The following is a 25,177-nucleotide window of genomic DNA, read 5'->3' as shown; positions in this document are numbered from 1 at the left end:
CTGCTTTTCAGCTCTTCAAACATGAAATATGACCCACGATCCGCAAATAAATCAGTTTCTATCAAAATCAGAGTCTCTGGTTCTTTCCTTGGGTTGGCCCGCCACAACCACTGAGGTCCCGTGTTACCTTACAGACACAAGATGAGTCCCCAGTAGAAGATTTCTTCAAGGTCAGCACAGGAGTCCATAACAAAGAAAGGGGATAAAATAAAAAAAAAAGACGAGGAAAAGAAAAAGACCCGGCCTGTAAAGGCCAAGAACAGGGTCAATGTGTTGTTCTCATAAACAAAATATACTTTCAAATTTTAAACAGATACAAACACACATTCTTATGCAAATACTTTTTAACACAGCTTCTTATAATTAATTTAACCACTCCTTTTACTGTAAATTCAATGAACTGAATACATTTCTGAGTTTAAACATGAAGCAAAATAGTTGAACATTTCATTTCCCTCTTTTATCTTTTCCTACTGCCACTCAAAAAAAACAACACAGAATGAGGGCAACTGTAAACAAACACTGTCATATAAAACATTTTAACCACCACATTCATTGAAGTAACTCATTGATCCATATTAACATTTACAGAAACAGCACATTTCACTCCATTCATAAGACTAACTTCAACAAAATTTACTCACCAGAGGCTCACAGTTCACACACACTCCAGGCACAAGGCACAATACAGGGCTCTCATCAGTCCAGGATCCACGCTTTTAAGAAACAAGTGACATGAGGATTCAGTAATGTGTAACCTTTACAGCTTAGCCTGGGATGTGGCTAATGACTGGAGCTAGCGCCGCATGCTAGCGCCGAATGCTAACGCCAAATGCTACTCACGTTCTCCTCCGTTTCCGTTGTTAAACACACGGTCCGCTCATCTACCATGAAAAGAGAAGGGCTCCACTCTTTGCTCCAACCATAAAAGTGGCTTAGACTTGGAAAATCTGGCTCTTTTAGACAAAAAAAAAACCGGCGTAGTCTGCAGCAGAAGCTAACAAGCGCTGCCTCTAACACGATGCGGCAGACAGAGAGAAAGAAAAACCGGAAGCTCTCAGGCACGTACGCCCTGCTGTCGTCTGATTGGTTACACCATTACATCATCTCCTCATGTCACCCGAATCTTTTACACACATCTTTTGCCACACTTGAAATGAAATAAAATACTCTTTTTTAAACAAATAAACTTCTCTGTGTTGATCTTTTTAATCTTTTAACATATTTATGATTTTTAACCATAAATCCTATTTATTCACTATTTATTCAGGACTGTAACTTATTTGTCACATGAAGAAAAATATGAATTTATTAATTTATTGATCTAATAAATCAATTGGTGAGCTGGACTGTTCATGAGGCCTGGTAACCTGGGTTACACCCTCCCCTCCTAAAGGTGTGTATGTCCCATTACACCCATATGACTATGAAGTTGCCTTGGGGTTCTTTGGGGAGTATCTGCATAGCCAGGGTTCTGGAGGGCATCGGCAAAGGCAAGGTTGAGGCCTTGGAAGAGTGATTGGACTATAGACAGCAAGGGATTTCCCAACTGAGCATACTGCAGTCGTTCAGGCGGTTCTCTGTGCCTTTGGGATCGTCTGGGAATACCGTCACTCTCACTCTCTCCGATGATGACTGGAGAAGCTCTCCTCCCAGGCATCCCAACTGATGTTCCTTCGTTGGTTCTGTCCAGTGACACGTCTTCACAAGGTTTGTGGACAGAACATCCTTCCACCTCGCTGCTGTCACTGAATGACAGGTCTGAGAAAACAGGAAGACTTTCATCCATGATGTTTGGTTCTGAAGTAGACTCCAACATGCTCGGTTGGACAGGTAAGGTCTCATCCTCTTCCCTTGAAACATCAGGGTGGGTATCCTGAGCTTTCCCAAACAGAGATCTTCTCACTTTGGGGTCATTAACTTCTCTGTGCCCTGAGATGACCTCAGCTTCCGGATCCACAACTGCTGAGCTTCTTTTCCACCCAGAACCGTTTGGTCTGGCAGAGCTCAGCCCATCTGCATCCCCGGGAGCTGGAGGCTCCTCTGATTTAGATGAAATGATCTCCCCAGGTATCCACTGTACAGTTTCTCTTTCAGGTGCACATCTCGTCCCTCTGTCCTGTTTCTCCAAGCTCAATGTCTCTTTTTCTCCTTCCAGGTTGACAGCAGCAGGAAGTCTGCCAACTGGAGTCTGGATTGGTTGTTTTGTCTCTCCAAGGTGTCTTCCTCTTGCAGGTATCGTCTCTGGCCGGGTCAAAACTCGTGTTTCAATTAAGTCAGTATCCAGTGTCTCTCCAGGTAAGTAGTAGTGATAGTCAATGTCTTCTGACTCTGAATTGTCATCTTCCACCTCAGATTCAGCTGTGACTTCCATTCTTGACTGTCTCCTTGTTCTGGGTCTGCTGATGGTCTGTTTCGGAGTTTGCTCAGGCTCAGCAACAGATAAGAATCCACACGGCAGCAAAAGGTCACGGTGTAAGGTGCGAAGCGGTCCATCCTTTCCCTCGGGCTTGACAATATACACCGGAAGGCTGCCAGCACGCTTGACCACCACGTGCACGTCTGGTTCCCATTTGTCGGCCAACTTGTGCTTACCTCTAAGCCGAACACTCCTCACAAGGACACGATCTCCTGTCTCCAGAGTGGACTCAACGACTCTCCTGTCAAACCGTTGTTTGTTGCGCTCAGCTGTCTTTGAGGCGTTTTCCGTGGCAACTCGATAGCTCTCCTCTAGGCGGCCCTTTAAATCATGCACATACTGGGAGTGTGACTTAGGTTCACAGCTGGAGGGTAGACCGAATGCCAAATCAACTGGAAGCCGTGGTTGTCTGCCGAACATTAGTTCATATGGGCTGAATCCGGTCACGTCATTCCGTGTGCAGTTATACGCGTGAACCAGAGGCTTGACAAATTCTTTCCAGTGAGACTTGTCCTTGTTTTCGAGAGTGCCCAACATCTGAAGGAGGGTCCTATTGAATCGCTCCACTGGATTCCCTCTGGGGTGGTAAGGAGTAGTCCTAACCTTTTGGATGCCAGCAATGGAACACAGTTCTTTGATGGTACGAGATTCGAAATCTGGACCCTGGTCGCTCAGAAGCTTTTCTGGAAACCCGTAATGCACAAGGAAATTTTCCCACAAGCATTTAGCCACCGTTGAGGCTTTCTGGTTGCGTGTTGGTATCGCTACTGCATATTTGGTGAAATGGTCCGTCAGAACCAATATATCCTTAGTGTTGCTCCGGTCAGGCTCCACCGACAGGAAGTCCATGCAGACCAGCTCCAAGGGCCTGCTGGCCTTGATGTTACACAGAGGAGCTGCCCTTTCAGCTGGAGTCTTCCGGCGCACGCAGCGCTCACACATCTTGATCTTCTGCTCTACACAGGCAGACATTCTAGGCCAATAGAAGCGTGACCTCACGAGGTCGAGGGTCCGCTCTATGCCTAGATGACCTAGGTCATCATGTAGGCCTTTCAGTGCTGTGGCCCTGAGTTCGGTTGGTAGAACCAGCTGGTGTGTGACTCGTCCATGTTCTTGCCGTGCTCTGTACAATACTCCACCTTTCAGCTCTAGACGCTTCCATTCTCGAAGCCACAAAACAAGATCGGGAAGTTCGTGTCTCAAGGTAGGTGAAGGCATGTCTCCCGACTCTTTGGCCTCAATGATCACTCTGAGATCAGGATCTGCTCGCTGCTTTGCTCCTATCTCCTCTTCAGTCCAATGGCCAATGACGGGGAGTCCATGATCCTCTTCTTCCTGGAAACCACTGGGCAGAGCATCGGAATGGATGGCGAGGGATTCAACAAGTGTGACTGATGGGCATGTGGAGTTTTTGTGAGACCACTCAACATCATGCTTCTCACATATGGCTTTCACCGCATCTGGAAGGACTACATCTGAAGTCTCCTGCTCCTTCAGGTAACACAGGGTGAACTGCTTAATCCTCTCACGCTCTTTCCTCGACACAGCATCATCCAGTAGCTCTCCATGTGGTCGACGAGAGAGTCCGTCTGCGTCCTGATTCTGGGTTCCTGCTCTGTACTGGAGCTTGAAGTTGTATGTCGATAGTGCTGACAACCACCTGTAGCTCGTGGCATCCAACTTCGCGGAAGTTAGGATGTAAGTTAAAGGGTTACTGTCAGTAACAACAGTGAAGTCGGTACCATACAAGTAATCACTGAACTTAGCTGTGACAGCCCACTTTAGCGCGAGGAATTCTAATTTATGAGCAGGGTATTTTGCTTCACTCTTGGTCAGTCCTCTGCTCGCGAAAGCTATAGCCCTCATCTGTCCATCTTGTTCTTGGTACAAGGCCGCACCGAGCCCTGTCGTGCTTGCGTCAGTGTGAAGGAGGTACGGAAGGCTGGGGTTTGCAAATCCCAAGACAGGTGCGGTGGTGAGCTTGTCAATGATCTCTTCGAATGCTTTCTGGCATTCTGGAGTCCACCTCTTCCCAAAGGACTCTTTTGGATGGAAGTACAGGTGAGTTTTCCCTTTTTCTTGACTCTGTTTCCTGAGAGGTGGATACCCAGCTGTGAGGTCATTTAGGGGTTTGATGATCTTTGAGTAGTCCCTCACAAACCGTCGGTAATACCCCGAGAAACCCAGGAAGGAACGCAGCTGTTTGAGATTCTCTGGTACTGGCCAGGTCTTTAAGGCCTCAATCTTCTGTGGGTCTGTCTTGACTCCATGCTCGGACACAATATGGCCAAGATACTTAACTGAGGTTTGGAAAAACTTACATTTTTCAGATGACAACTTCAGCCCGTACTCTTTAAGTCGGGTGAGGACCTGCAGTAATCTTGACTCATGTTGCTCCAGGGTATCAGAGAAGACTATGACATCGTCGATGAAAACCAGCGCCTCCTTGCGGTTGAGATCGCCCACACATCTCTCCATCAATCTCTGAAAAGTACTTGGCGCATTAGTAACCCCCTGGGGCATTCTATTAAATTCCCAGAAGCCCAATGGGCACACGAATGCAGTCTTCTGTTTATCAGCTTCTTCCATTTCGACTTGGTAATAGCCCGATTTTAAATCAAGGACTGAGAACCATTTTGAGCCAGTCAAAAGAGAGAATACTTCCTCCAGGTTTGGTAGAGCGTATGCGTCTCTTATGGTCTGGGAGTTGAGTTTCCGGAAGTCGATGCACAACCTCACAGAACCATCTTTCTTTCGCACAACAACTATGGGAGATGCAAAAGGGGACTCAGACTCACGTATGACGCCAGAATCTAGCAACTCTTGAAGATGTTTCTTGACTGCATCGACATCATGTGGATGGATAGGTCTGGGTCGGTGTTTGAAGGGGGTGTTGTCACTCAAGTTGATGTGATGCTTCACCTTGCTGGTATGACCAAAGTCCATGTCGTGCTGAGAGAAGACTTCAGGCATGCTATTGAGCAGCCTGGTGATTCGCTCTTTCCACTCTGGTGGCAAAGGGGACTCTCCAAAATCGAACTCCATCTTCTTGGTTTCAGGAGCGGTTGAATCGGCGGATGGCTCCTTCCCGATCACCTGTTGAACAGCATGAATCTCAGCCAACACGATCCTTGGAGGGATGGTGATGTCGTGTTGGGTCTCATTCTTCAGCAGGATTGACATTGAGCACGGGCGCTTGGCAGGTAAAGTGCACAGGGAGCTAGCCACCAGCAGTCCGCCAGCAAGAGATGACACAGACGCGGGCTCCACAACAACCCATTTATCCTTGTGAGCTTCACTCATGTGAACCTGCCCTTCCACAGCGACCGTGCTGCCTGCTGGTACCACTTGGGTGTTGTTTCGTGCTTTGATCAGCCCCAGAGCTCCAATACTTGCCTGCTTTTTCCGTACTTCAAGGATTTTCAAAACCACTTTGTAGCCAGAAATGGATGACTGAGGGCGACGATCGTGTTCTTCAACATAGTTGGAGTAGAGGACGTCTAATGAGTTGGTGCCAATGAGGATTTGAGGCACACCGCTCACGTCAGGGACAACCAACACCAATGTAGGGACTTCAGTCTCCTTGCCCAAAAACTCCTCTGGAAACATCAGGTTGAGTTCGACGTACCCAAGGTAAGGCACAGCCTCCCCATTGGCTCCCTCTACTTGCAGCTCCACATCCAGAAGATCATCTAAGGATTTCAAGGAATGATGGGACAGGTGGGTCTGGAAAAATGACAATGGGATGGTGGTCACCTGAGACCCCGTATCTAGCAGACAGTTGGTTTTATGGCCTTCAATGATCACTTCAGCAGTGCATTTTGTTCCAACCAGTTTAGGCGGTAGTATGGTGGAGGAGGTGTTAGTATTACCACACTTGCTAGCCACTCGCCTTGTTTTTCTAGGGCGTTTAGTTGACCTTTCAGTCCCTGTTTGCCCTGCAACAGGGGCTTCTAGTAGTTTAACTGCTGCATGCCAGTGCTGAAATTTTGCTGATCCCATTGTCTTTGTCTCTCTTTCAGCAGGTGTCTCTTTTCCTCAACCAGAAGAGGATTTGGTTCACTCTCACAATTGATAGCCAGGTGAGCGTCTTCACCGCAGCGGAAGCAGTACCATGGACGAGGTCTACTGTTTGCCGTCAACCCTGAACTGGGCTGTGTGTTCACTCTCTTGTTAGGTGACTGGTGTCGAACTGTGATGGAGTCTCTTGAGAATGCAGGCGACAGTATCTGCTGGCTCTGGACTTGAGCTGGAGTCGCCTGTGCTTGAAGAAGAGAAAGCTGATGTTTCAATGCTTTAATCTCTGTTGCTTCTTGGTGCTCATTTTTAGTTCCATGAGGTGCTTTCTTCATATCAGCTACTTGGGCTTGAATGTCAGCGATCTGCCTTTTCAATGTGTTGATTTCAGTTGTCTCAGGACAGTTGACTTTGGTTTTTCGTGGAGTTGTAGTCTGCATGGCAGCGACCTGCGCTTGTATCTCGTTAAGCTGTTTCTTTAAGACTTCAGCATCAGTCGCGTCTCTCTCAGGTGTGGCACAACTGCATACTGCTAACTGCTGTGCCGCAGCTCTGAACTTTGGGACAGCAGGACCTGGTTTGTGCAGCCCAAGGTGTTTCTTCATGCGATCGCGTTTACCTGCCTGTTTGTCTTCTTCTGTCCTGACGAGGAGCACTAGTTCAGCGAAGGAAGGTGGTGCATTTGTTTTCCGCTCCAGCTGGAGATCAGCGATCAATCCATCATTCCAGCAGCCTCGACAGAACTGCTTCAGGAGGTAGCGGTTTTGTTCACACTCTGCAATGCCACCACGTCTGACTGCGGCACTCAGAGCAACTTGCAAGCGGTTCAAGTAGTCAGATGGCTTCTCCTCATTGTTCTGCAGTGTCCCCATGAACTTTGCTAACAGCTCATCTCCATCCTCCACAGAGCCATAGACTGAATCGAGCAGCTGAAGATACATCGATGGCGAGGCTTGAGGGCTGACATGCTTGATGACGTCAGTAGCTGGAGGCAACAGACTGTCTAAGATCTTGCGGGTTCTGTGCAGGTCAGACATAGAAGGATCTGTTAAGAACAAGTCAACATTTGCCCTCCAGGTATCATAATCAAGTTCACTGCTTGGACGGGGAGACTTCCCAGAGAAAGGTCTGAGGCGGACTGAAGAGTGCATGGGAGACACAGCTTCATTAGCTCGCATGACATGTTCAACAACGACCCGTTGTACAGCAGGAGGATTGACATCATTCATGGTAAGTAGTGAACACGTGACTGTAGCATTGTCATCATTACTATTGGTTTCGATTGACAGAGACGCTGGATGTTGAGCAACCATGCTTGGTGATGGAGCGGCTGTCAACACAGCAGGATGCGACTGACCATTCACACTGGTAGGTAAGGATGTTACCTGTGGGCTCTGAGCAGCGGCCTCGAGTCTTTGGAAAGCTGGTGTTGATGCTGCTTGAACATCACCTTTCAAACCACACTGACCACGCCTGGGTGGAGGAGACGGCGGGAACACAGTTGGTAAGCTCCTGACAATCTCAGGTGAGACAGAGCCAAGTAGGAGAGAAGGCTGCTGTACGACCTGTGGTGACACTTTAACACTCACAATCTCTTCACCAGGTGCATCAGAGGTGTTCATTTCAGAGTCATCGGTTGAAGCAGTGTCAGCAGGGAGAATCACGCCTTTTCCTGCACTTATCTTCATCAGTTCTGCTTGGAGTACACTTTCAAATGACTTTCCACACTTGTTTGCAATGGCTTGCAGTTCCTCAAGATACCCCTTGGTGGCGCTGCTGCTAGCAGTGCTAGTGTAAACACTATCTAAGGCGCGCACTTTAAAGGTAACATTTGCATTTGCCGAGCTGGGATAATCTTTTGGTAGTAGAGGTCTAAATGTTTGCATTGCAGAGGTATTTGCAAATTCCACAATGGAGCAGAGATGATACTCTGATTCTGGATCATCAATAACTAGTACTCTGTTAATGGAGCCGTAACGTTTTACGTGACTCTCAAGCTCCTCATCAATTTCAGTTTGAGTTAATCCAGAAACAATAACTGAGTTAGGAACATTTATCTTTTCATTTTTCACAATATCCATTTTACTCTTTATTCGTGTCACTCAATAACACTCCACTTTCTCCTGGCTGGCTCGCCAAGTTTCTGTAACCTGCCTCAGCTCTAACTGTTAGTGGAGAAACTGGGAGATACAGATATTTTTCATCAGTGTATCAATTCCCTCTTGGACCAGTATCAGAAGGTTCTAGGTCGCTACAGGAGAAAGGGAGGCTTGACAAACTGCAATGAGTGACGGAATAAAGAACTTCACGCACATCAAAGATAAGTATTTAAATGAATTGTATTGAACAAGAATGGTTGAGAAAAATAAATTATAACAAAACAATTCTTTCTGCTTTTCAGCTCTTCAAACATGAAATATGACCCACGATCCGCAAATAAATCAGTTTCTATCAAAATCAGAGTCTCTGGTTCTTTCCTTGGGTTGGCCCGCCACAACCACTGAGGTCCCGTGTTACCTTACAGACACAAGATGAGTCCCCAGTAGAAGATTTCTTCAAGGTCAGCACAGGAGTCCATAACAAAGAAAGGGGATAAAATAAAAAAAAAAGACGAGGAAAAGAAAAAGACCCGGCCTGTAAAGGCCAAGAACAGGGTCAATGTGTTGTTCTCATAAACAAAATATACTTTCAAATTTTAAACAGATACAAACACACATTCTTATGCAAATACTTTTAACACAGCTTCTTATAATTAATTTAACCACTCCTTTTACTGTAAATTCAATGAACTGAATACATTTCTGAGTTTAAACATGAAGCAAAATAGTTGAACATTTCATTTCCCTCTTTTATCTTTTCCTACTGCCACTCAAAAAAAACAACACAGAATGAGGGCAACTGTAAACAAACACTGTCATATAAAACATTTTAACCACCACATTCATTGAAGTAACTCATTGATCCATATTAACATTTACAGAAACAGCACATTTCACTCCATTCATAAGACTAACTTCAACAAAATTTACTCACCAGAGGCTCACAGTTCACACACACTCCAGGCACAAGGCACAATACAGGGCTCTCATCAGTCCAGGATCCACGCTTTTAAGAAACAAGTGACATGAGGATTCAGTAATGTGTAACCTTTACAGCTTAGCCTGGGATGTGGCTAATGACTGGAGCTAGCGCCGCATGCTAGCGCCGAATGCTAACGCCAAATGCTACTCACGTTCTCCTCCGTTTCCGTTGTTAAACACACGGTCCGCTCATCTACCATGAAAAGAGAAGGGCTCCACTCTTTGCTCCAACCATAAAAGTGGCTTAGACTTGGAAAATCTGGCTCTTTTAGACAAAAAAAAACCGGCGTAGTCTGCAGCAGAAGCTAACAAGCGCTGCCTCTAACACGATGCGGCAGACAGAGAGAAAGAAAAACCGGAAGCTCTCAGGCACGTACGCCCTGCTGTCGTCTGATTGGTTACACCATTACATCATCTCCTCATGTCACCCGAATCTTTTACACACATCTTTTGCCACACTTGAAATGAAATAAAATACTCTTTTTTAAACAAATAAACTTCTCTGTGTTGATCTTTTTAATCTTTTAACATATTTATGATTTTTAACCATAAATCCTATTTATTCACTATTTATTCAGGACTGTAACTTATTTGTCACATGAAGAAAAATATGAATTTATTAATTTATTGATCTAATAAATCAATTGGTGAGCTGGACTGTTCATGAGGCCTGGTAACCTGGGTTACATGTCCATAATTCAATCACTGCTTCATGTGTCAGATGTAGGTTGATTTTAAATGAGCCAAATATTAAAGTTCCAATCAGGAATGATGCAAAAGTACTGAAGTAGTCAGACTAAAGTTTGTTTTCCTCCTATTCCATCATGTAAACTACATCTATCAAAGACAGATTCTTCAACATTTGTTTGATGCTTTAAATGTTTTTATTTTCTTTAAAGTTTTTAAGAGAGATAGTCATTTTTTTCCATTTTCCTTTTCAATGCTTCTTTTTTTCCTTCCCTCTGTTTGTAATGAAGATATCATTCATTTCACCAATGTTTTCAGAGGTTTTGAGTTTTCAGTGCTTAATTTCTTTTTTCTTGCTTTTCTTCCTTCCCTCTGGGTTCACAGTGATAATCATTTTTCTTGTTTCTTTCCTTCGCTCTGTGTTTGTAATTAAGATATCAATGATTTTATCAATGTTACCAGAGGTTTTGCTTCTTCAGTGCTGAATTTCTTTTTTCTTTCTTTCCTTCCGTCCCTATGTTCATAATGACAGTTATTTTTGTCGGCAGTTTTGCTTTTTCAATGCTTCTCTTTTTCTTTTTGTTGTCTTTTTTTCCCTGTCTACATCTTATCATAAAACTATTCACACACCCTTCACATATAGGGTCCTTTCCGGGGCCGTATGAAGGGCCCTTACCGGGGGCGCACCTGAGGATCATGCTGGGGCTGCCCACAGGGCTCATAATGGGGCCCGATGTGGTGCCCACAATGGGGGCGTGCCCGCGGCTCCCACTGGGGGTGTAAGTGTGCCTCCTGCTGGGGGCCCACGTCGGAAACGTGCATTACGCTCCCGCCGAGGGCGCACGTAGGGCTCATGTTGCGGATGCAGGTGGGATTCATGTAGGGCACGTGCATGGGGGCCCCGTTGTTGGTGTGGGTGAGGCTGCTGCTGGGGGTGTGGGTGGTCCTCATTCTGGGGGTGTGGGAGGACCTCACACTGGGGGTGTGGGTGGTCCTCATTCTGGGGGTGTGGGTGGTCCTCACACTGGGGGTGTGGGAGGACCTCACAATGCGGGTGTCGGTGGTCCTCATTCTGGGGGTGTGGGAGGACCTCACACTGGGGGTGTGGGTGGTCCTCATTCTGGGGGTGTGGGTGGTCTTCAATCTGGGGGTATGGGTGGACCTCACACTGGGGGAGTGGGCGAGGCTGCTGCTGGGGGTGTACCTGTGGCTCCCGCCAGGGTCGCATGTAGGCCTCAGGTCGGGGTCGCATGCAGGGCCCCTGCTGAAGACGGACACCAGGACGAGCCCAGGCCAGCACCACGTAGAGCGGCTGGGTGCCCAACACGCGGCCGTTCATCTCCTTCGTGGCCTTGGTGGCCTCCTCGGGGGACGAAAAGCACACAAATCCAAACCCTTTGCAGCGTTCCCCTTCCCTCATCACCTGTGGAAGAGACACAGTTTAAACTCATTCAGTTCAGGTCTGAAAAAATTCATTTAAACATCATCTTTCTCAGAGTTCCGACTTATTCAAAATGCCTGTCACCTTAGTTTACACAAGACTTATTGACATATGACAGGAATTACCATCAGGACTTACAAATCCATTAAACTTTGTAATTCACTGCTACTTGACTGCTCACCTTGACACTGATGATTCGTCCAAAGGGGCTGAAAGCTCTGCATAGACGTTCCTCATCCATGTCAGCATCCAGGTTATGGATGTACAGATTGACCCCCTGTTTATTCAAGGACAAAAGAGAAGTTAGTGCCACCCCGAATAATAGTCATTCACTTTCTGTAAACAGTACAACCTGGACTCAAAGGTCCTCTGCCACTTTCATTCTGAGGGTGAAGGATCTGCTCCTCAAAAAGTGAACGGCCACATGAGCTCAGTGACCTACTGACCTGATACCTGGCCCCGCGATCCAGAGTCTCGGGCTCAAAGCTTCCTCCCAGTGGGACATGTCCGGAACTCAGCTCCGTCTTCACCAAGACAAACTGGATACAGCGCCTGCATCACTGCAGACGCTGCACCGATCTGCCTGTGAACCTCACGCTCCTTCCTTCCCCCACTCATGAACAACATAGAGGTCAGACAACCAGCAGGCTTACCATATCAATGTGAGCTGTGGGCCTGTTTCTGAATGGTGTGGAGATCAACATCAGGTTCCATTCCAGTCTCAGAAAGTCTCAGGGACTGATGCAGGAGTTGATCTGACTGATGTCACATCCTGTGTGTGAAGGGCTGTTCAAAATAGAACATTGTCCTGCTTCTCAAAGCTGCATTCGAGCCATTAATGTGTAGATTTTGACCGATAGCGCCACTTCCTGTGACGGACAGCTCACCTGTGAGCCCTCGCAGTTTGACGCCACGTCATCAAGGAAGTAAATCCTTCCTGTTCTGCTCTCGCGATTCACCACGACGCCCGGGACCCGAGGACTAATGTGATATCCTGACATCCTGACGGAAAAAAAACTTTAGATTTACAATACATCTGCATGTCATTCATGAAACGTTTTCTTAAATAGACCCTCACGATCGATCACATATTCACCATGACGACCAGAGCGCCGTCCGGCTGTCCACCACAACAGGAAACTGTCATGGAGGCACAAGAGGAGCCCGGACCCGGTCTGTGTGTTGTGAGGCTGAATTCAACATCCACTCAAACTTTTCAAGAAAAAGCTCAACAGCGATTGAAACTACAGAAGAATGACAGACGGAACAAAGTCATCACTCACTATGTAGACAAACAAGGCAGAAACATGGGCAGAAATTAGTCTTCTTGGCATTATGGCCCACAGTACGAAGATGAATGATCATTGTAACGCTTATCAGGGGGTGTAACAAGGGAATTAAAGCAAATAAACGTTAGGGCTGAGTTATTGCGATGGAGGGGTGTATCTGACTTAACAAAAGAAACCAGGTTCGCTATGGGAGCTCGGTATGTGAATGAAAACCAGTGGAAACAGGAATTGAGTTTGGAAAATGTATTGACAATGACAGACATAAACAATAATAAACAACAAAGGGCCCAACACAACAGAAAATTCACAGATGGGGGAAAAAAAACCCCAAAGGGAGGGAAAAAAAAACCCTTCAACCTTAGGCACAGTTCAGGTGTCCATAGAATCTTTGGTTGGTTTGGAAAGTTTAGTTCAGTTCATACGATCCTGAGTTTGTTCGCAAGGTTCAGTTCAGTTTTTATAATCCAGGCGAATGGGGAAAAAAAAAAAAGTCCCACCAGGCTCGGGCAGCTCGCCACCTCCCAAAGGAGGAATCTTTTTCAGTGTTCTTTTGGTAGGAGGGGAAAAAAACCTGACCGTCGGATGTTGTAGTTTGTAAGGCACAGAATGAAGTGGATTTGAGGCAGGAGTGGATCGTGTCTCATTTGCAGGTATGATTTCTGATTTCAGCGCATTTAGTTCTGTTTTGCCGCAGCGAGGGCAATTTCTCACGGCAGAGAGGGTTCGCCGCAAGAACACAGTCACAGCCGGAGAAACCGGAAGTGGGCTCGGCTCGGCCATATTTGTTTAGTGCCCTCTAGTGGCCTGGGCCAATCAGTGCGTGGTGCGTTCATGGGCAGTCAGGCGACATGGGTTACATCATTCTTTTTCCTTTAATGTTGAGTTGCTCATATAGACTCTGAGCAAAACGTATCCGTGCTTCCTGGATCCAGAAATACGTACGTTTGAATCACCTTGTTTCCCTTTGCACGCTTCACACTGACTGCCAGGATTGAATGGATGCCGTTGCTGCCCCCGACCCCAGTATGACCAGATGTGGAGACAGCTGCGCCACTCTCTGACTGCTCCTCTTTACTTGTTTCCCTTTTCTCAATATGAAGGATGCTGGGGTGGGCTTGGTTGCATACTTTGCAAGATATTGGTTGACTACAGTCCTTAAGAAAGTCCAACTTTTCATGATGAGACATCTTTGTCAACCATGAACACTGACCCAGTGTGTGTCCACATGAACAGTACATTCAGGAGATGTTTGGGGTTGTAGGAGGCACATATTGGCTTCGTGTCTGCGTCTGGATGCTTCTTTTATTTACACTCACAGCCGGCTCATTTGACAAGAAGTCAGCTGTTGCAAAACCGTTCCTTTTCCGTTGTGGTCTTTGCTGTAACTGTGCCTTGTTGCCTCCTTTTGCACCGACAGGAGTGTCTTGAATACCATCAAAAGTTGGAACGATCTTGACCTGGTTCTCAGTGAGGTTGACAATTTCCTTGAAGCCAGCCCGGCGACCATGGATTTCAAAAATGTCACATGCTCTCGCCCTCCATTTTTCTCGGAGCTTTTGTGTGATTGTTTTCATGTTGGCAGGCAGATTGAGTTCATCGAAATACTGCAGCTGTGTGTTGGAGCTATTTATTCGTCTTTGCATATTTTCTCAATATTTCTTAATTTGTTTTCATTAGTATTATTGCATATAAAGTTTATTTAGTCTGATTTATTATTTATTTTGCATGTTTGTTTGGTTAAATAACATTATTTGCTGTTGGGCTTATTTTTGTAGATTTAATTTTTGCCACGGGCACCTGGAGTTTATTTGGGAAAGTTGCAGGCATAGGACCAGCATGCACCTGGGTGGTCCGACGGTTTTTTTTACCAGAGCAAGAGAGGCAGCAGGAAATGAAGATCCCAATGTGTTCGCTTGATTCATGAAATGAGCTTCATTGCCTTGAGGAGGTGTTGCTCCAGCACTGAGACTCATATGTGTGCGTTGACAGAAGCTTGCTGCTTGAGACCGGCTTCTAGCTTTGACTGCGGGACGGGAAGCGTTGAATGAGGATGGGGCTTCAGACAGGACGCCATTCCATCTGAACATTTCCTGTGTTTGCTTGCCGAGCTGCAGTGTGCTGAAACACTGCCAGCGTTGCAGCAGATGCTGATAGTCGTGTTTCCATATCCAGTCGTTCCTGCATCCTCCATATTTGCTCTGCTTGTTCCTCCAGAGAATGCCTCGACGCCTTGCAGATGAAGTTGAAGACTTGAAGGGCGCCCCCAGTGGTGGGAAGCTCACAGTACAACAGATAAAAAGAAATAAAACATAAAACACATAACCCAAAAATGGCTCTTGCACATTTCATTTACAGAACATCTGTGACTCAGCCTCACACTCAGACTGCTATACTGTAAAAATTTAATATCTATGACTAGCTTGCCACTCACTTGAAGAACAGTAACAACAATCACTTCACAATCACATTAAACAACACCTTTTTTATTTCAGTCAATAGAATGACGTTTTAATGCCCTATATTAGAATATAAGAGAGTTATTTTATTGAAATCACATAAAAACATTGAAGTAAATATGTAATGACCAGGTTTGACCACAAGAGGGAAGCAAAACGCCTGTTGTGAATCTGGATCAAATCAGTTGAGTTCTGTTTTGTTTAATTTTTGTCATTTTCGGTCAAAAGTTTTTCCTCGTGTTGAATAAATCTAATGTCATCCTCTGATGAAATACATTGTAAAAATTACATGACTTTTTAAAATTGCTGGGACTTCAGTACTAGGCATATTTTTGTACTCTTCACGTTTCTTACCGTTAGATATTATCTATTCTGTCTTCAGCGACAAACAGAAACTCAAATGGTGATTATACTCTGCACTCCTGACTTTGAATTGTAATTATCAATATTTTATGACACACCGCAGCAGTTAAAGGACAGTAAATGGTGGAAAGTTTCATCAATCTTTGATAAATGGTCAAAAAGGTTTTTTTGTTTTTGTTTTTGTTTTTTTATCTTTGGTGGACCGTCTACACAAAGCAAACTAAAACATTACTGCAGGACGTCTGATTTTCAATCGATTTGTTTCTTGATTTCCCTTAATTCATCATGACATTTAAAAATACACAGAATACATATCTTTAAAGTTAAAAAATTTAAGACAGTCATCATGCTTGTGCTTTGGTGTTGTGGACAGACAGACTGATCCCTGAACTGTAATCCACCATGTTCGTTTTCAGATCACCCATCACACCATCTTCTGATTCATGCTGCAAAAGTACAAGTTTGCAACATAAAGTGTTGTCTGGAGTTACTCAAACATGCCACTCACACTTGAATTTCACAGAATGCCCCTTTAGAAAAATGCTTATTTTCATCTTCCACCTAAATTCAACCCTTTGCATTTGGGGCTGTTGGGGTTGAGAGGCCAAAAGGTAGTTTAAATACAGAGAAGACGTTATAGAATTAGACATTATTATGAGCTGAGACTAAAAACTGATTGTAAAAAGCTTCAGGCGCACATCTGGTGAAGCCCTAAACAGTCTGAAAGGACTTTGCTGGAGCCTGAGTTTTCTCTAAAACCTTCAAGGCGATGATCTTTGTGGCCAGCAGAGCTTCGTTGCAGGCGCCGGATATGTGAGACGGAGGCAGCAGGAACCCGTACCGCCCTCGATCCTGCAGCTCAAACGTGAAGGAGTACTTGATGCCGAGGTTGTAGGCCCAGTCGTCAGACCCCCCGGGGGCCAGATCTGAGGAGCACATCTCATCATGAGCGCTTGAATGAAGACAAATTGAGGCTTTCTTTATTTAAAACACCACACTCACAGATCGTCTTTGCTCCGGCGCCGTATCTGTAGACGTTCCTGTAATACCTTCTGATTTTCTGGGCGGCTTCTTGGGTCATCTCAAGCTTCACGATGAGAGAGAATTCAACAGACGTTTCAGGAGAAATTCAACATTGGTGGGATCACCGGCGGTGACATCGAACAACCAACCAGGTCTCTGTGATTTTCCGTTTCCTCCAGCTTGTAGGAAAAAGGGAAGAGCAGCAACTGGGAGTAGGAGTGGATGGTGAGGTAGAGCTGCACCGAGTCCTTGTGGCTGCGCAGGAAGTCCGCCACGGCCTGCGCCTCCGGCTCCGACTCGGGGAAGGCGCCGCAGTAGATCTCGGTGCAGGGGTCAGGCGAAGCCCCCTCAGCTGGAACAGACAGGAGCAGCCCGTCCGTCGACGCCATTTCGTGCTTCGAGTTTCTGAAGAGGAAGACTTACTGCACCAGTTGGCGTCAAAGTTCCTGTTGAGGTCGACTCCGATGCAGCTGCTGGCCGGACTGACGGAGCGGTTCTTCCTCCACATCCTGTTCTGGGACAGAAACAGTCAAGTCCAGACGACGCCCACCCCCCTTCACTCAGTGGACGTCTGGCTTCCTGAGCTCTTACTGTCGTCCAGGTGTACCGGTATCCATCAGGGTTGAGGACAGGCAGGACGTAGACGTCCATGCTGTCCAGGATGTGAGTGATGTCTGCATTTATCCGGTAAAATGATAAAGACTGGCAGAGAAGGGGCGAGGAAGTCACTTCAGTTTCAACCGGCGATTCAAAACAAGCTCTTTCCAAAGTCCACATTTACTTACGTAGTGCACAAACCATAAGCAGAACGCCGGAGAGATCCACTCTCTGGCGTGGATCCCGCAGTCCAGCCACATGGCTTTCTTCCCCGGAATATTATTCATGGACAACTGAGGGGAAAAAAAGTCAGAAGTTAATCTGATTCAACCAAAAACTGGGTGAAGTCTGCAGAAAGAAGTGGGCTGGATTCACCTTCAGGGCATAGAGGGGTCGCTTCTCGTACGAAGAGCCAATCAGAATGACTTTGACGGTGTTCGGGTTGTCGTTCGCCGTCCGGTTTATCCAGGAGTAGATCTGCATCGAAGACACGCGACACACATGAAGCCCCGCGTCCAGTCAGAGCTGAACCGACGGTCAGAAGCACGCACGTCCTCCAGAGTGTGATACCGCTCGTAGAACGTGGCGCTGCTCCGCGGGTCGGTGCTGTCGTTCCTCGTCTGCATCTCGATCAGCTCGTTGGCGTTTTCCAGTAAAATCCTGAAACAAACACAGGGTAATCGACGTCCCTGCAGCTGAGGCCTGAGAGGTTAGACCATCGGTGGCGGCGGCGGCGGCCTACTCGTGCGTGACGCCGCTCCTCTGCAGCAGAGTTTTCACCGTTCCGGAGCTGTTCGCAGGCACAAACAGGTGGACTTGGCTGTCCTCCTGGATGTAGTGGGGTGAAACGGGCTGCCACAACCCTGTCTGGGGGGAAATATCCCACACGATGACTCAGGAGACGAAAACACAACGACCACGAAGGCTGGGCAGGATCTACCTCAAACTGGGTGGATATGTTCCTCACGATGTACACCTGTTCTTGTGTTTTCGGGGTGATGGAGAGAATCTGATCTCTGCGTGAAGAGAAAAACCTGTTTATTTCCAGAAAGACATTTCTGACAGCGGGCCCTTTCTCCGTTCCTCGGCGGGAATCAGCGAACTGCAGCTTTTCACACAGAATCCGGGGTCAACCCTCACTTTCTCACAGATACTCACTGCGTTTCAGTGCAGCGTCCCGTCTGCAGGAGCAAATCCAGATGAATTAGAAGTGATAAAACAAAAAGAGTCGTCATGATTTCGGGAACGACGGAGTTTTGCTCAAACTGCGGCTGAAGGGAGGATTATTGATCCAAACTGTGTTTATCCACAGGTTGAACTTTACTTCAGGGTAAAAAAAAAAAAAAAAAAAAAAAAAAAAAAAGCTTGGTTGTAGTGAAGCCTCCTGGCCTGCAGGGGGCGAGACGTGGGTGGAACCAGGGAGAGAGAGAGGGGGTCAAAGGTCATGTTTGTTTTCCAAGATGTCGGGGCATGATCCGCTGGTGATGTGTCTCTGTGAAATAACGAGGTAAGACTCGTCTTTCTGGACTTTATAATCATTTAAATCATTTCGTCCTGTTGATGAAGAGGAGCAGGCCCGCTCCTGCAGCCGAACAGATGACTTTAATCCACAAATAGATGAAGAGAAATGATCGATTCAGACCAATAAAGACCAGTTTTTATCAGCTGTAGCTGTTTGCAGGTAGATTTCTGTGTAAACTGTCCCGGATCGATCAGGCTGTGTGTGTTCCCTTCAGCCACCGGCAAAACCGCAGCAAACGTCTCAAACACACGTTATAAAAATCACCAATAGCTGATTAAAAAATAAAACAAGTGCATGTTTCAGTTCCATTTTTATTAGGATAGAATACAGAACATTTATTTATCTCACCATGGAGAAAAGGAATGCAAATAAAGAATAAGAAATAGTGCAAATTTTAATAAGAACAATAATAGGATAATAGAATAATAGAGACCTAACTTAAATATAACATAAATCTAAAACCTAACATTATATATATATATATATATATATATATATATACATACATACAAACAATGGGGGAAATAAGTATTGAATGCATTAACTGTTTTGTCATTACATTTATTTCCAAAGATGCAATTCATGTGACATTTCTTCCAGACACTGGTATCAACTCAAATAATCCACACATGAAAAGAAATCACAACATTCAAATCCATAAATAGTGATTATGTGGAATTAAGTGCAATAACACAGGAAAAAAGTATTGAACACACTATCTGAGACTCCTTTAATACTTTGTGGAGAAGCCTTTGTTTGCAATGACTGCTTCCAGACGCTTGTTGTATGTATGAACTAATCGCCCACACTGCTCAGGTGTGATTTTTGCCCATTCCTCCGCACAGATTGTCTTCAAATCCTGAATATTCTTTGGTGCCCTCTGGTGAACCCTTATCTTTAGTTCTTTCCACAAATGTTCGATCGGATTTAAGTCAGGTGATTGACTGGGCCATTCTAACACATTGATTTTCTTTTTTTTAAACCATTCGAGAGTCAACTTTGCCGTGTGCTTCGGATCGTTGTCCTGTTGAAAGGTCCAGCCCCGTCTCATCTTCATCATCCTGGTGGATGGCAGGAGGTTCACCTCAAGAATTTGCCGATAGATGTTTCCATTCATTGCTCCTTCAATTATATGAAGTCTGCCAGTACCATGAGATGAGAAACAACCCCATGCCATGATGTTTCCACCACCAAACTTCACTGTTGGTATAGTGTTATTTGGGTGATGTGCAGTGCCATTTCTCCTCCAAACATGGTGTGTAGTATGACAGCCAAAAAGTTCAATTTTGGTCTCATCTGACCAGACAACATTCTCCCAGTATTCCACAGGCTTATCCAGATGCTGTTTAGCAAACTTTAGACGAGCTTCAACATGCCTTTTTTTGAGGAACGGAGTCTTGCGGGCTGAGCGTCCATAGAGGCCATGGCGGTGGAGTGCATTGCCTATCGTTTTCTCTGTAACACTTGTACCTGCTGCCTCCATGTCTTGCTGGAGTGCTTTCCGGGTGGTCCTTGGCTCTTTGAGAACTCTTCTGACCATCTTTCTGACTCCCTGGTCAGAAATCTTGCGAGGAGCTCCTGTGCGCGGCCTGTTGATGATAAGGTGATGCTTCTTCCACTTGCGGATAATGGCCCCAACGGTGCTTACTGGAATACTCAGATTCTTTGAGATAAGTCTGTAACCAGTTCCATTCTGATGCTGAGCAACAATCAGGCTGCGAAGGTCTTGAGAGAGCTCCTTGCTTTTACCCATCATGAGATGTGTCTTGTTTGACTACTTGGTGAAAAAACAACCTGTTTATAGGGCCATCAATTAGCACTAACCCAGCTGATGTTGGTTTGCACTTATAGGAAGTACAAAGACTAATTACTTTCAGGTGTGAGATGGTATGGTGCCTTTCCTTGACAAACTATACAGCTTTCCCATGGTGTGTTCAATACTTTTTTCCTGTGTTATTGCACTTAATTCCACATAATCACTATTTATGGATTTGAATGTTGTGATTTCTTTTCATGTGTGGATTATTTGAGTTAATACCAGTGTCTGGAAGAAATGTCACATGAATTGCATCTTTGGAAATAAATGTAATGACAAAACAGTTAATGCGTTCAATACTTATTTCCCCCATTGATATATATACATACACACAAATCTGTACAGTCTGTTTTAGTGTGTGATAAAGTGACCATGATGGATTATATTGATCCAAATGCAGTAATCAAACATGAAGAAGCAGGAGCTTCAGTGTGAAGGGTCACATGATGGATCAGCTGATCAGAATAACCCTCTCTCCGCCCTGCAGGCTGCTGTGGAGGCTGCTGCTGCCGCTGCTGCTGCTCTGCTCGCTGCTGGTCGCCCTGCTGCTGCTGCTGCTGCTGGCGGTGCGCCTCGTGCTGCAGAGCTTCCGGAAGGCCCTGCGGGCGCGAGACGGCCGGCCCGCCGTGGCCTTCTTCCACCCGTACTGCCACGCCGGCGGCGGCGGGGAGAGGGTGCTGTGGTGCGCCGTCAGGGCGCTGCAGAACAGGTAAATGGCCCGGTGAGAGCCGCGAGGCTCCGCCGGCCTCCGCTGAAGGGAATTCTCGCCCCGCAGGTACCCCGACGTGAACTTCGTGGTGTACACGGGCGACCAGGGGGTCACGGGTCAGCAGATCCTGGCGGGGGCGCAGCAGCGCTTCAACATCGTCCTCCCGCGCCCGGTGCAGTTCGTGTTCCTGAAGCACCGCCTGCTGGTGGAGCCCAGCCTGTTCCCCCACTTCACCCTGCTGGGGCAGAGCGTGGGCTCCATCTTCCTGGGGTGGGAGGCGCTGACGTCGTTCGTGCCGGACGTTTACGTCGACTCCATGGGCTACGCCTTCACCCTGCCTCTGTTCCGCTACCTGGGGGGGTGCAGCGTGGCGAGCTACGTCCACTACCCCACCATCAGCACTGACATGCTGGCCGTCGTGAGGGAGCGGAACCCCAGGTAACGCCCCCGCGAGGAACCTCCCGCCGCGATCGGCGTGTAACCGCTCACCGCCGCCGTGCTCCCGTTCCAGGTTCAACAACCCGGACTTCGTCTCCAACAGTCTGTTCCTGAGCGCCGTCAAGCTGCTGTACTACTGCCTGTTCGCCCTGCTGTACGGCATGGCCGGCTCCTGCAGCCACCTCGTCATGGTCAACTCGTCCTGGACCCTGGACCACATCCTGTCCCTGTGGCGCTGCCCCGGCCGCACCAGCGTGGTCTACCCGCCCTGCGACGTCCGCGCCTTCCTGGACGTCCCGCTGGAGGAGGACGGCGACAGGAAGTGCCACTCCGTCGTCTCCGTCGGGCAGTTCCGGCCCGAGAAGGACCACCGGCTGCAGATCCGGGTCTTCAAGAAGGTCCTGGACCGCAGGAGGGAGGGACTGAGCGGCAGGGAGGCGGTGAAGCTGGTCCTGGTGGGCGGCTGCAGGAACCAGGAGGACGAGGACCGGGTGCGCCTGCTGAGGGGCCTCTGCCAGGAGCTGGGCGTCGCCGACAGGGTGGAGTTCAAGCTGAACGTGCCGTTCGAGGAGCTGAAGAGAGAGATGGAGGAGGCGACCATCGGGCTGCACACCATGCGGAACGAGCACTTCGGAATCGGTGAGACGTCCGACTCTCGTTCGACCTGGAGGATGCTGGGACTTCAACCTTGCGCTCGTTTTTGTAGGAGTGGTGGAGTGCATGGCGGCCGGGAAGGTCATCCTGGCCCACAAGTCCGGCGGCCCCCAGCTGGACATCGTCGTCCCGTTCGAGGGCGGCCAGACCGGCTTCCTGGCGGACGACGAGGACGGCTACGCGGACGCCATCGAGAGGATCCTCGCCCTGCCGCCCGCCGGCCGGCTGAACATCAGACGCAACGCCCGGCAGTCGGTGGCTCGCTTCTCCGACCAGGAGTTCGAAGCCTGCTTCCTGGCTGCCATGGAGCCGCTGATGGGAACGCTGCGGCGGTGAGACGAGGCGGGACTGAGTCCGGGGGATGCTGGGAACTCTGCTGATGCACAGGAACAGACAGTCATGTTTTCAGGGACTTCAGTCTTTCCCACAGACATTTGAAAGAACCTTAAAAACTATTTTAGCGTCACAGTTTTAGGACGTTTCTTCATCTAACTGATTTTCCCTGAAGCAGAAGAGATTCCGTTGATGTGCAAAGAAATACTGTGAATGAGTTCAGTGCACTGTTTACACGATGTCGAATGTTTCAAAGGTCCAGACTGTGAGCTATTTTCATTTCGCAGGATGATTGTATGTGATGTTTTTTTCCATTCCTGTTGTGGTTTATCAGACAATCTTGTGAAACCGAATAAAACATTCCTGATGTGATCTGTGCGTTTGTCGACCTTTCAACCTGTTAAAACGCAGAAAACCTTCAGCTACAAGCTTGAAATTTGATTGAATTAAAAAAAAAAAAAAAAAAAAGGCATACCGTACATCCCACAATAAGATGTTTTTGGATTACGTGGATTTGTGTGAAGCCGTCAGACTTTATCAGCAGACGGGGTTACGATATGTTCCGCCCGTTAAATGTGCGATCAATAGTGCCGGACAAAGGTTACATGAGGGAAAGTGGACAAACAGCTGATTGGCGGGGTGACGGAGGGCAGGAGGCGGGGCGCGGCCTTTTATCAGGACACATGCAGATTATATGTAGGCGGGGGGCGATGGAGGCCCGGGCATTTCAGCCCGATGCAGGTGGAGATGATGAAGTCCTGCGTCTTCCTCCTTCTGGCCGCGCTGCACCTTCCGGGGTGCACAGGTGAGTGCTCCTCCACCCTCACAGCTCCGACGGGAAGCGCCTGCCGCTGAACTCCGACCTCCGTGTGACCCTGCAGGGATCCCCGTGCACAACGCCGAGCTGCAGTCGGCGGCGAGCCGCGGCCTGGGGGCGGCTCTGGCGGAGGTCAACTCCGTGTACGCCGCCAGCCGCCTCTACAGGGCGACCCGGGCGTCCGTGTCAAAGGTCAGTCTGCTCGCACGCGATGACACAGCAGCTGCTTGGTGTCCCCGACGTTAGACGTGTGCACGTGTGTGTGTGTGTGTGCAGGTGATTCCCGTGGGCCTGAACACCGTCGACCTGCTGATGAAATTCACCATCAAGGAGACGGAGTGCGCGACAGGCTCGGGAAACGACCCTCAGGCGTGTGCTTTCAGGCCCGGCTTCTTCGTGGTGAGATGTTTTTAAAGAGGGAAAAAAATGGAAATCAGAATATCTTCATGGCATTTCTGAATCAACAAAAGCAACCACTAAAAGCTGAGGATGAAACCCTGACTCCAGTTTCTATATCTAACTTGAAAAAAATGAAAAACAATCCTCAAATGAATAGCGGCGGTAAAAAATGACCAAACCGAATCCCGTCCCTCCCCCTGACCCTCAGCCCTCCTTCTCCTGCTCCGCCCGGGTCCGGGTGACGGCGCCCTCGGCCCAGGTGGTCTCCCTCAGGTGTGGCCGAGACAGCAGCTCCAGCAGCTCGGAGTCCAGCGAGGAGGTGGGGACTGTTTGAACACAGACCAGACATTATTATTGACGTCTGCATCGTTCCTGATATCTGTCTGGAACAAACCGACCTTTACAGGTGTTCTCCAGGGGGCGGAGCCACTTCGTCGTCCCATTGATAAACAGAGGTAAACACATTTCCACATGGAATGAGACGAGGTTCAGGCGTTCATACCATAAAAACCCTCTTCACTCTGTTCACAGCAACAGCTCCCCCACCCCAAACCCTCCCCAGCGCCCCCCAGCCCCCCCTGGAGGACGTCCAGCCCCGAGGAGACACGTTCAGCAACCACCTGCCCTAACTTCTCTTCAATTAAAACTTTCCACGCCTCATTTTTTCTGTCTGTCGTTACTGACCGTGAACAGATTGAAGAGTTTACACCGCATGGCCACTAGAGGGAGACAAATGAGGAGTCTGACACAGCTTCTCATCCGGTTTGAACATTTATATTGTGATTTTTTTCAGTTTAAATGCAAGAGGACACATCGACTCTATCCGCAAACCACTGTTCCGCACTTCATTTGGCCCCACGGGTTTACATCAGCACATCAATAACTTACAAACTGTAACCGCAGCGAACGTGGCCCCGATCTGGATGATGACATTCAGGAATGAGAAAGGGGGGGGGGGGGGGGGGGGGGGGGGGGGGGGGGATGTAACAGTCGACTCGGAGGCCAGTCCGGTGAAATGTTGAGAATGACTTCCTTGAAGGCGCCACCGCCGGAAAACCCTTCTCGACAGAGCGTAGACGCAACTTTGGCCCCTGTGAGCGGAGGCAGCAATGGCACC

The 25,177-nt window shown here is 47.7% G+C and overlaps 3 protein-coding genes and 2 long non-coding RNA genes across 5 annotated transcripts; 2 read left to right on the top strand and 3 right to left on the bottom strand.

The window, feature by feature from the left end:
- Positions 1–219: 219 nt before the first annotated feature.
- Positions 220–947, bottom strand: LOC115384212 (uncharacterized). Its single transcript, XR_003930860.1, has 3 exons — positions 844–947; positions 645–716; positions 220–244 (listed from the first exon to the last, which is right to left on the bottom strand). It is a non-coding gene; the product is annotated as an uncharacterized LOC115384212 (long non-coding RNA).
- Positions 948–9,045: 8,098 nt separating this feature from the next.
- LOC115384213 (uncharacterized) lies at positions 9,046–9,772 on the bottom strand. The gene is made up of 3 exons (XR_003930861.1): positions 9,669–9,772; positions 9,470–9,541; positions 9,046–9,070 (listed from the first exon to the last, which is right to left on the bottom strand). It is a non-coding gene; the product is annotated as an uncharacterized LOC115384213 (long non-coding RNA).
- Positions 9,773–16,448: 6,676 nt separating this feature from the next.
- LOC115384089 (carboxypeptidase B2-like) lies at positions 16,449–18,607 on the bottom strand. Its single transcript, XM_030086386.1, has 11 exons — positions 18,531–18,607; positions 18,313–18,388; positions 18,115–18,239; positions 17,924–18,032; positions 17,748–17,849; positions 17,561–17,665; positions 17,367–17,477; positions 17,199–17,289; positions 16,925–17,127; positions 16,755–16,839; positions 16,449–16,678 (listed from the first exon to the last, which is right to left on the bottom strand). The coding sequence occupies exons 1-11, from the start codon at positions 18,605–18,607 to the stop codon at positions 16,464–16,466; spliced, it is 1,299 nt and encodes a 432-aa protein (XP_029942246.1). The 3' UTR covers positions 16,449–16,463.
- A 208-nt stretch (positions 18,608–18,815) lies between these two features.
- Positions 18,816–23,231, top strand: LOC115384221 (GDP-Man:Man(3)GlcNAc(2)-PP-Dol alpha-1,2-mannosyltransferase-like). Its single transcript, XM_030086538.1, has 5 exons — positions 18,816–18,879; positions 21,198–21,419; positions 21,486–21,857; positions 21,931–22,496; positions 22,564–23,231. The coding sequence occupies exons 1-5, from the start codon at positions 18,833–18,835 to the stop codon at positions 22,845–22,847; spliced, it is 1,491 nt and encodes a 496-aa protein (XP_029942398.1). The 5' UTR covers positions 18,816–18,832; the 3' UTR covers positions 22,848–23,231.
- Positions 23,232–23,579: 348 nt separating this feature from the next.
- On the top strand, positions 23,580–24,394 carry LOC115383651 (secreted phosphoprotein 24-like). The gene is made up of 4 exons (XM_030085783.1): positions 23,580–23,649; positions 23,726–23,853; positions 23,938–24,060; positions 24,269–24,394. The coding sequence occupies exons 1-4, from the start codon at positions 23,580–23,582 to the stop codon at positions 24,392–24,394; spliced, it is 447 nt and encodes a 148-aa protein (XP_029941643.1).
- Positions 24,395–25,177: the final 783 nt, after the last annotated feature.

Source organism: Salarias fasciatus (genome assembly GCF_902148845.1).
Source record: "Salarias fasciatus chromosome 23 unlocalized genomic scaffold, fSalaFa1.1 super_scaffold_20, whole genome shotgun sequence".
NCBI classification, from domain to species: Eukaryota; Metazoa; Chordata; class Actinopteri; order Blenniiformes; family Blenniidae; genus Salarias; species Salarias fasciatus.
The sequence above is the reverse complement of the archived record's forward strand: the minus strand, read 5'-3'. Positions and strand labels throughout refer to the sequence as shown.

Coding starts and splice junctions, on each gene's coding strand:
- LOC115384221 (XM_030086538.1), top strand. CDS start 18,833: ATGTCGGGGCATGATCCGCTGGTGATGTGTCTCTGTGAAATAACGAG. Junction 18,880..21,197: donor TGTCTCTGTGAAATAACGAG/GTAAGACTCGTC, acceptor TCCGCCCTGCAG/GCTGCTGTGGAGGCTGCTGC. Junction 22,497..22,563: donor GAACGAGCACTTCGGAATCG/GTGAGACGTCCG, acceptor TCGTTTTTGTAG/GAGTGGTGGAGTGCATGGCG.
- LOC115383651 (XM_030085783.1), top strand. CDS start 23,580: ATGCAGGTGGAGATGATGAAGTCCTGCGTCTTCCTCCTTCTGGCCGCG. Junction 23,854..23,937: donor CCCGGGCGTCCGTGTCAAAG/GTCAGTCTGCTC, acceptor GTGTGTGTGCAG/GTGATTCCCGTGGGCCTGAA. Junction 24,061..24,268: donor TCAGGCCCGGCTTCTTCGTG/GTGAGATGTTTT, acceptor CCTGACCCTCAG/CCCTCCTTCTCCTGCTCCGC.
- LOC115384089 (XM_030086386.1), bottom strand. CDS start 18,607: ATGACGACTCTTTTTGTTTTATCACTTCTAATTCATCTGGATTTGCTC. Junction 18,033..18,114: donor AGGAGCGGCGTCACGCACGA/GTAGGCCGCCGC, acceptor TGTTTGTTTCAG/GATTTTACTGGAAAACGCCA. Junction 17,478..17,560: donor GCTTATGGTTTGTGCACTAC/GTAAGTAAATGT, acceptor CTTCTCTGCCAG/TCTTTATCATTTTACCGGAT.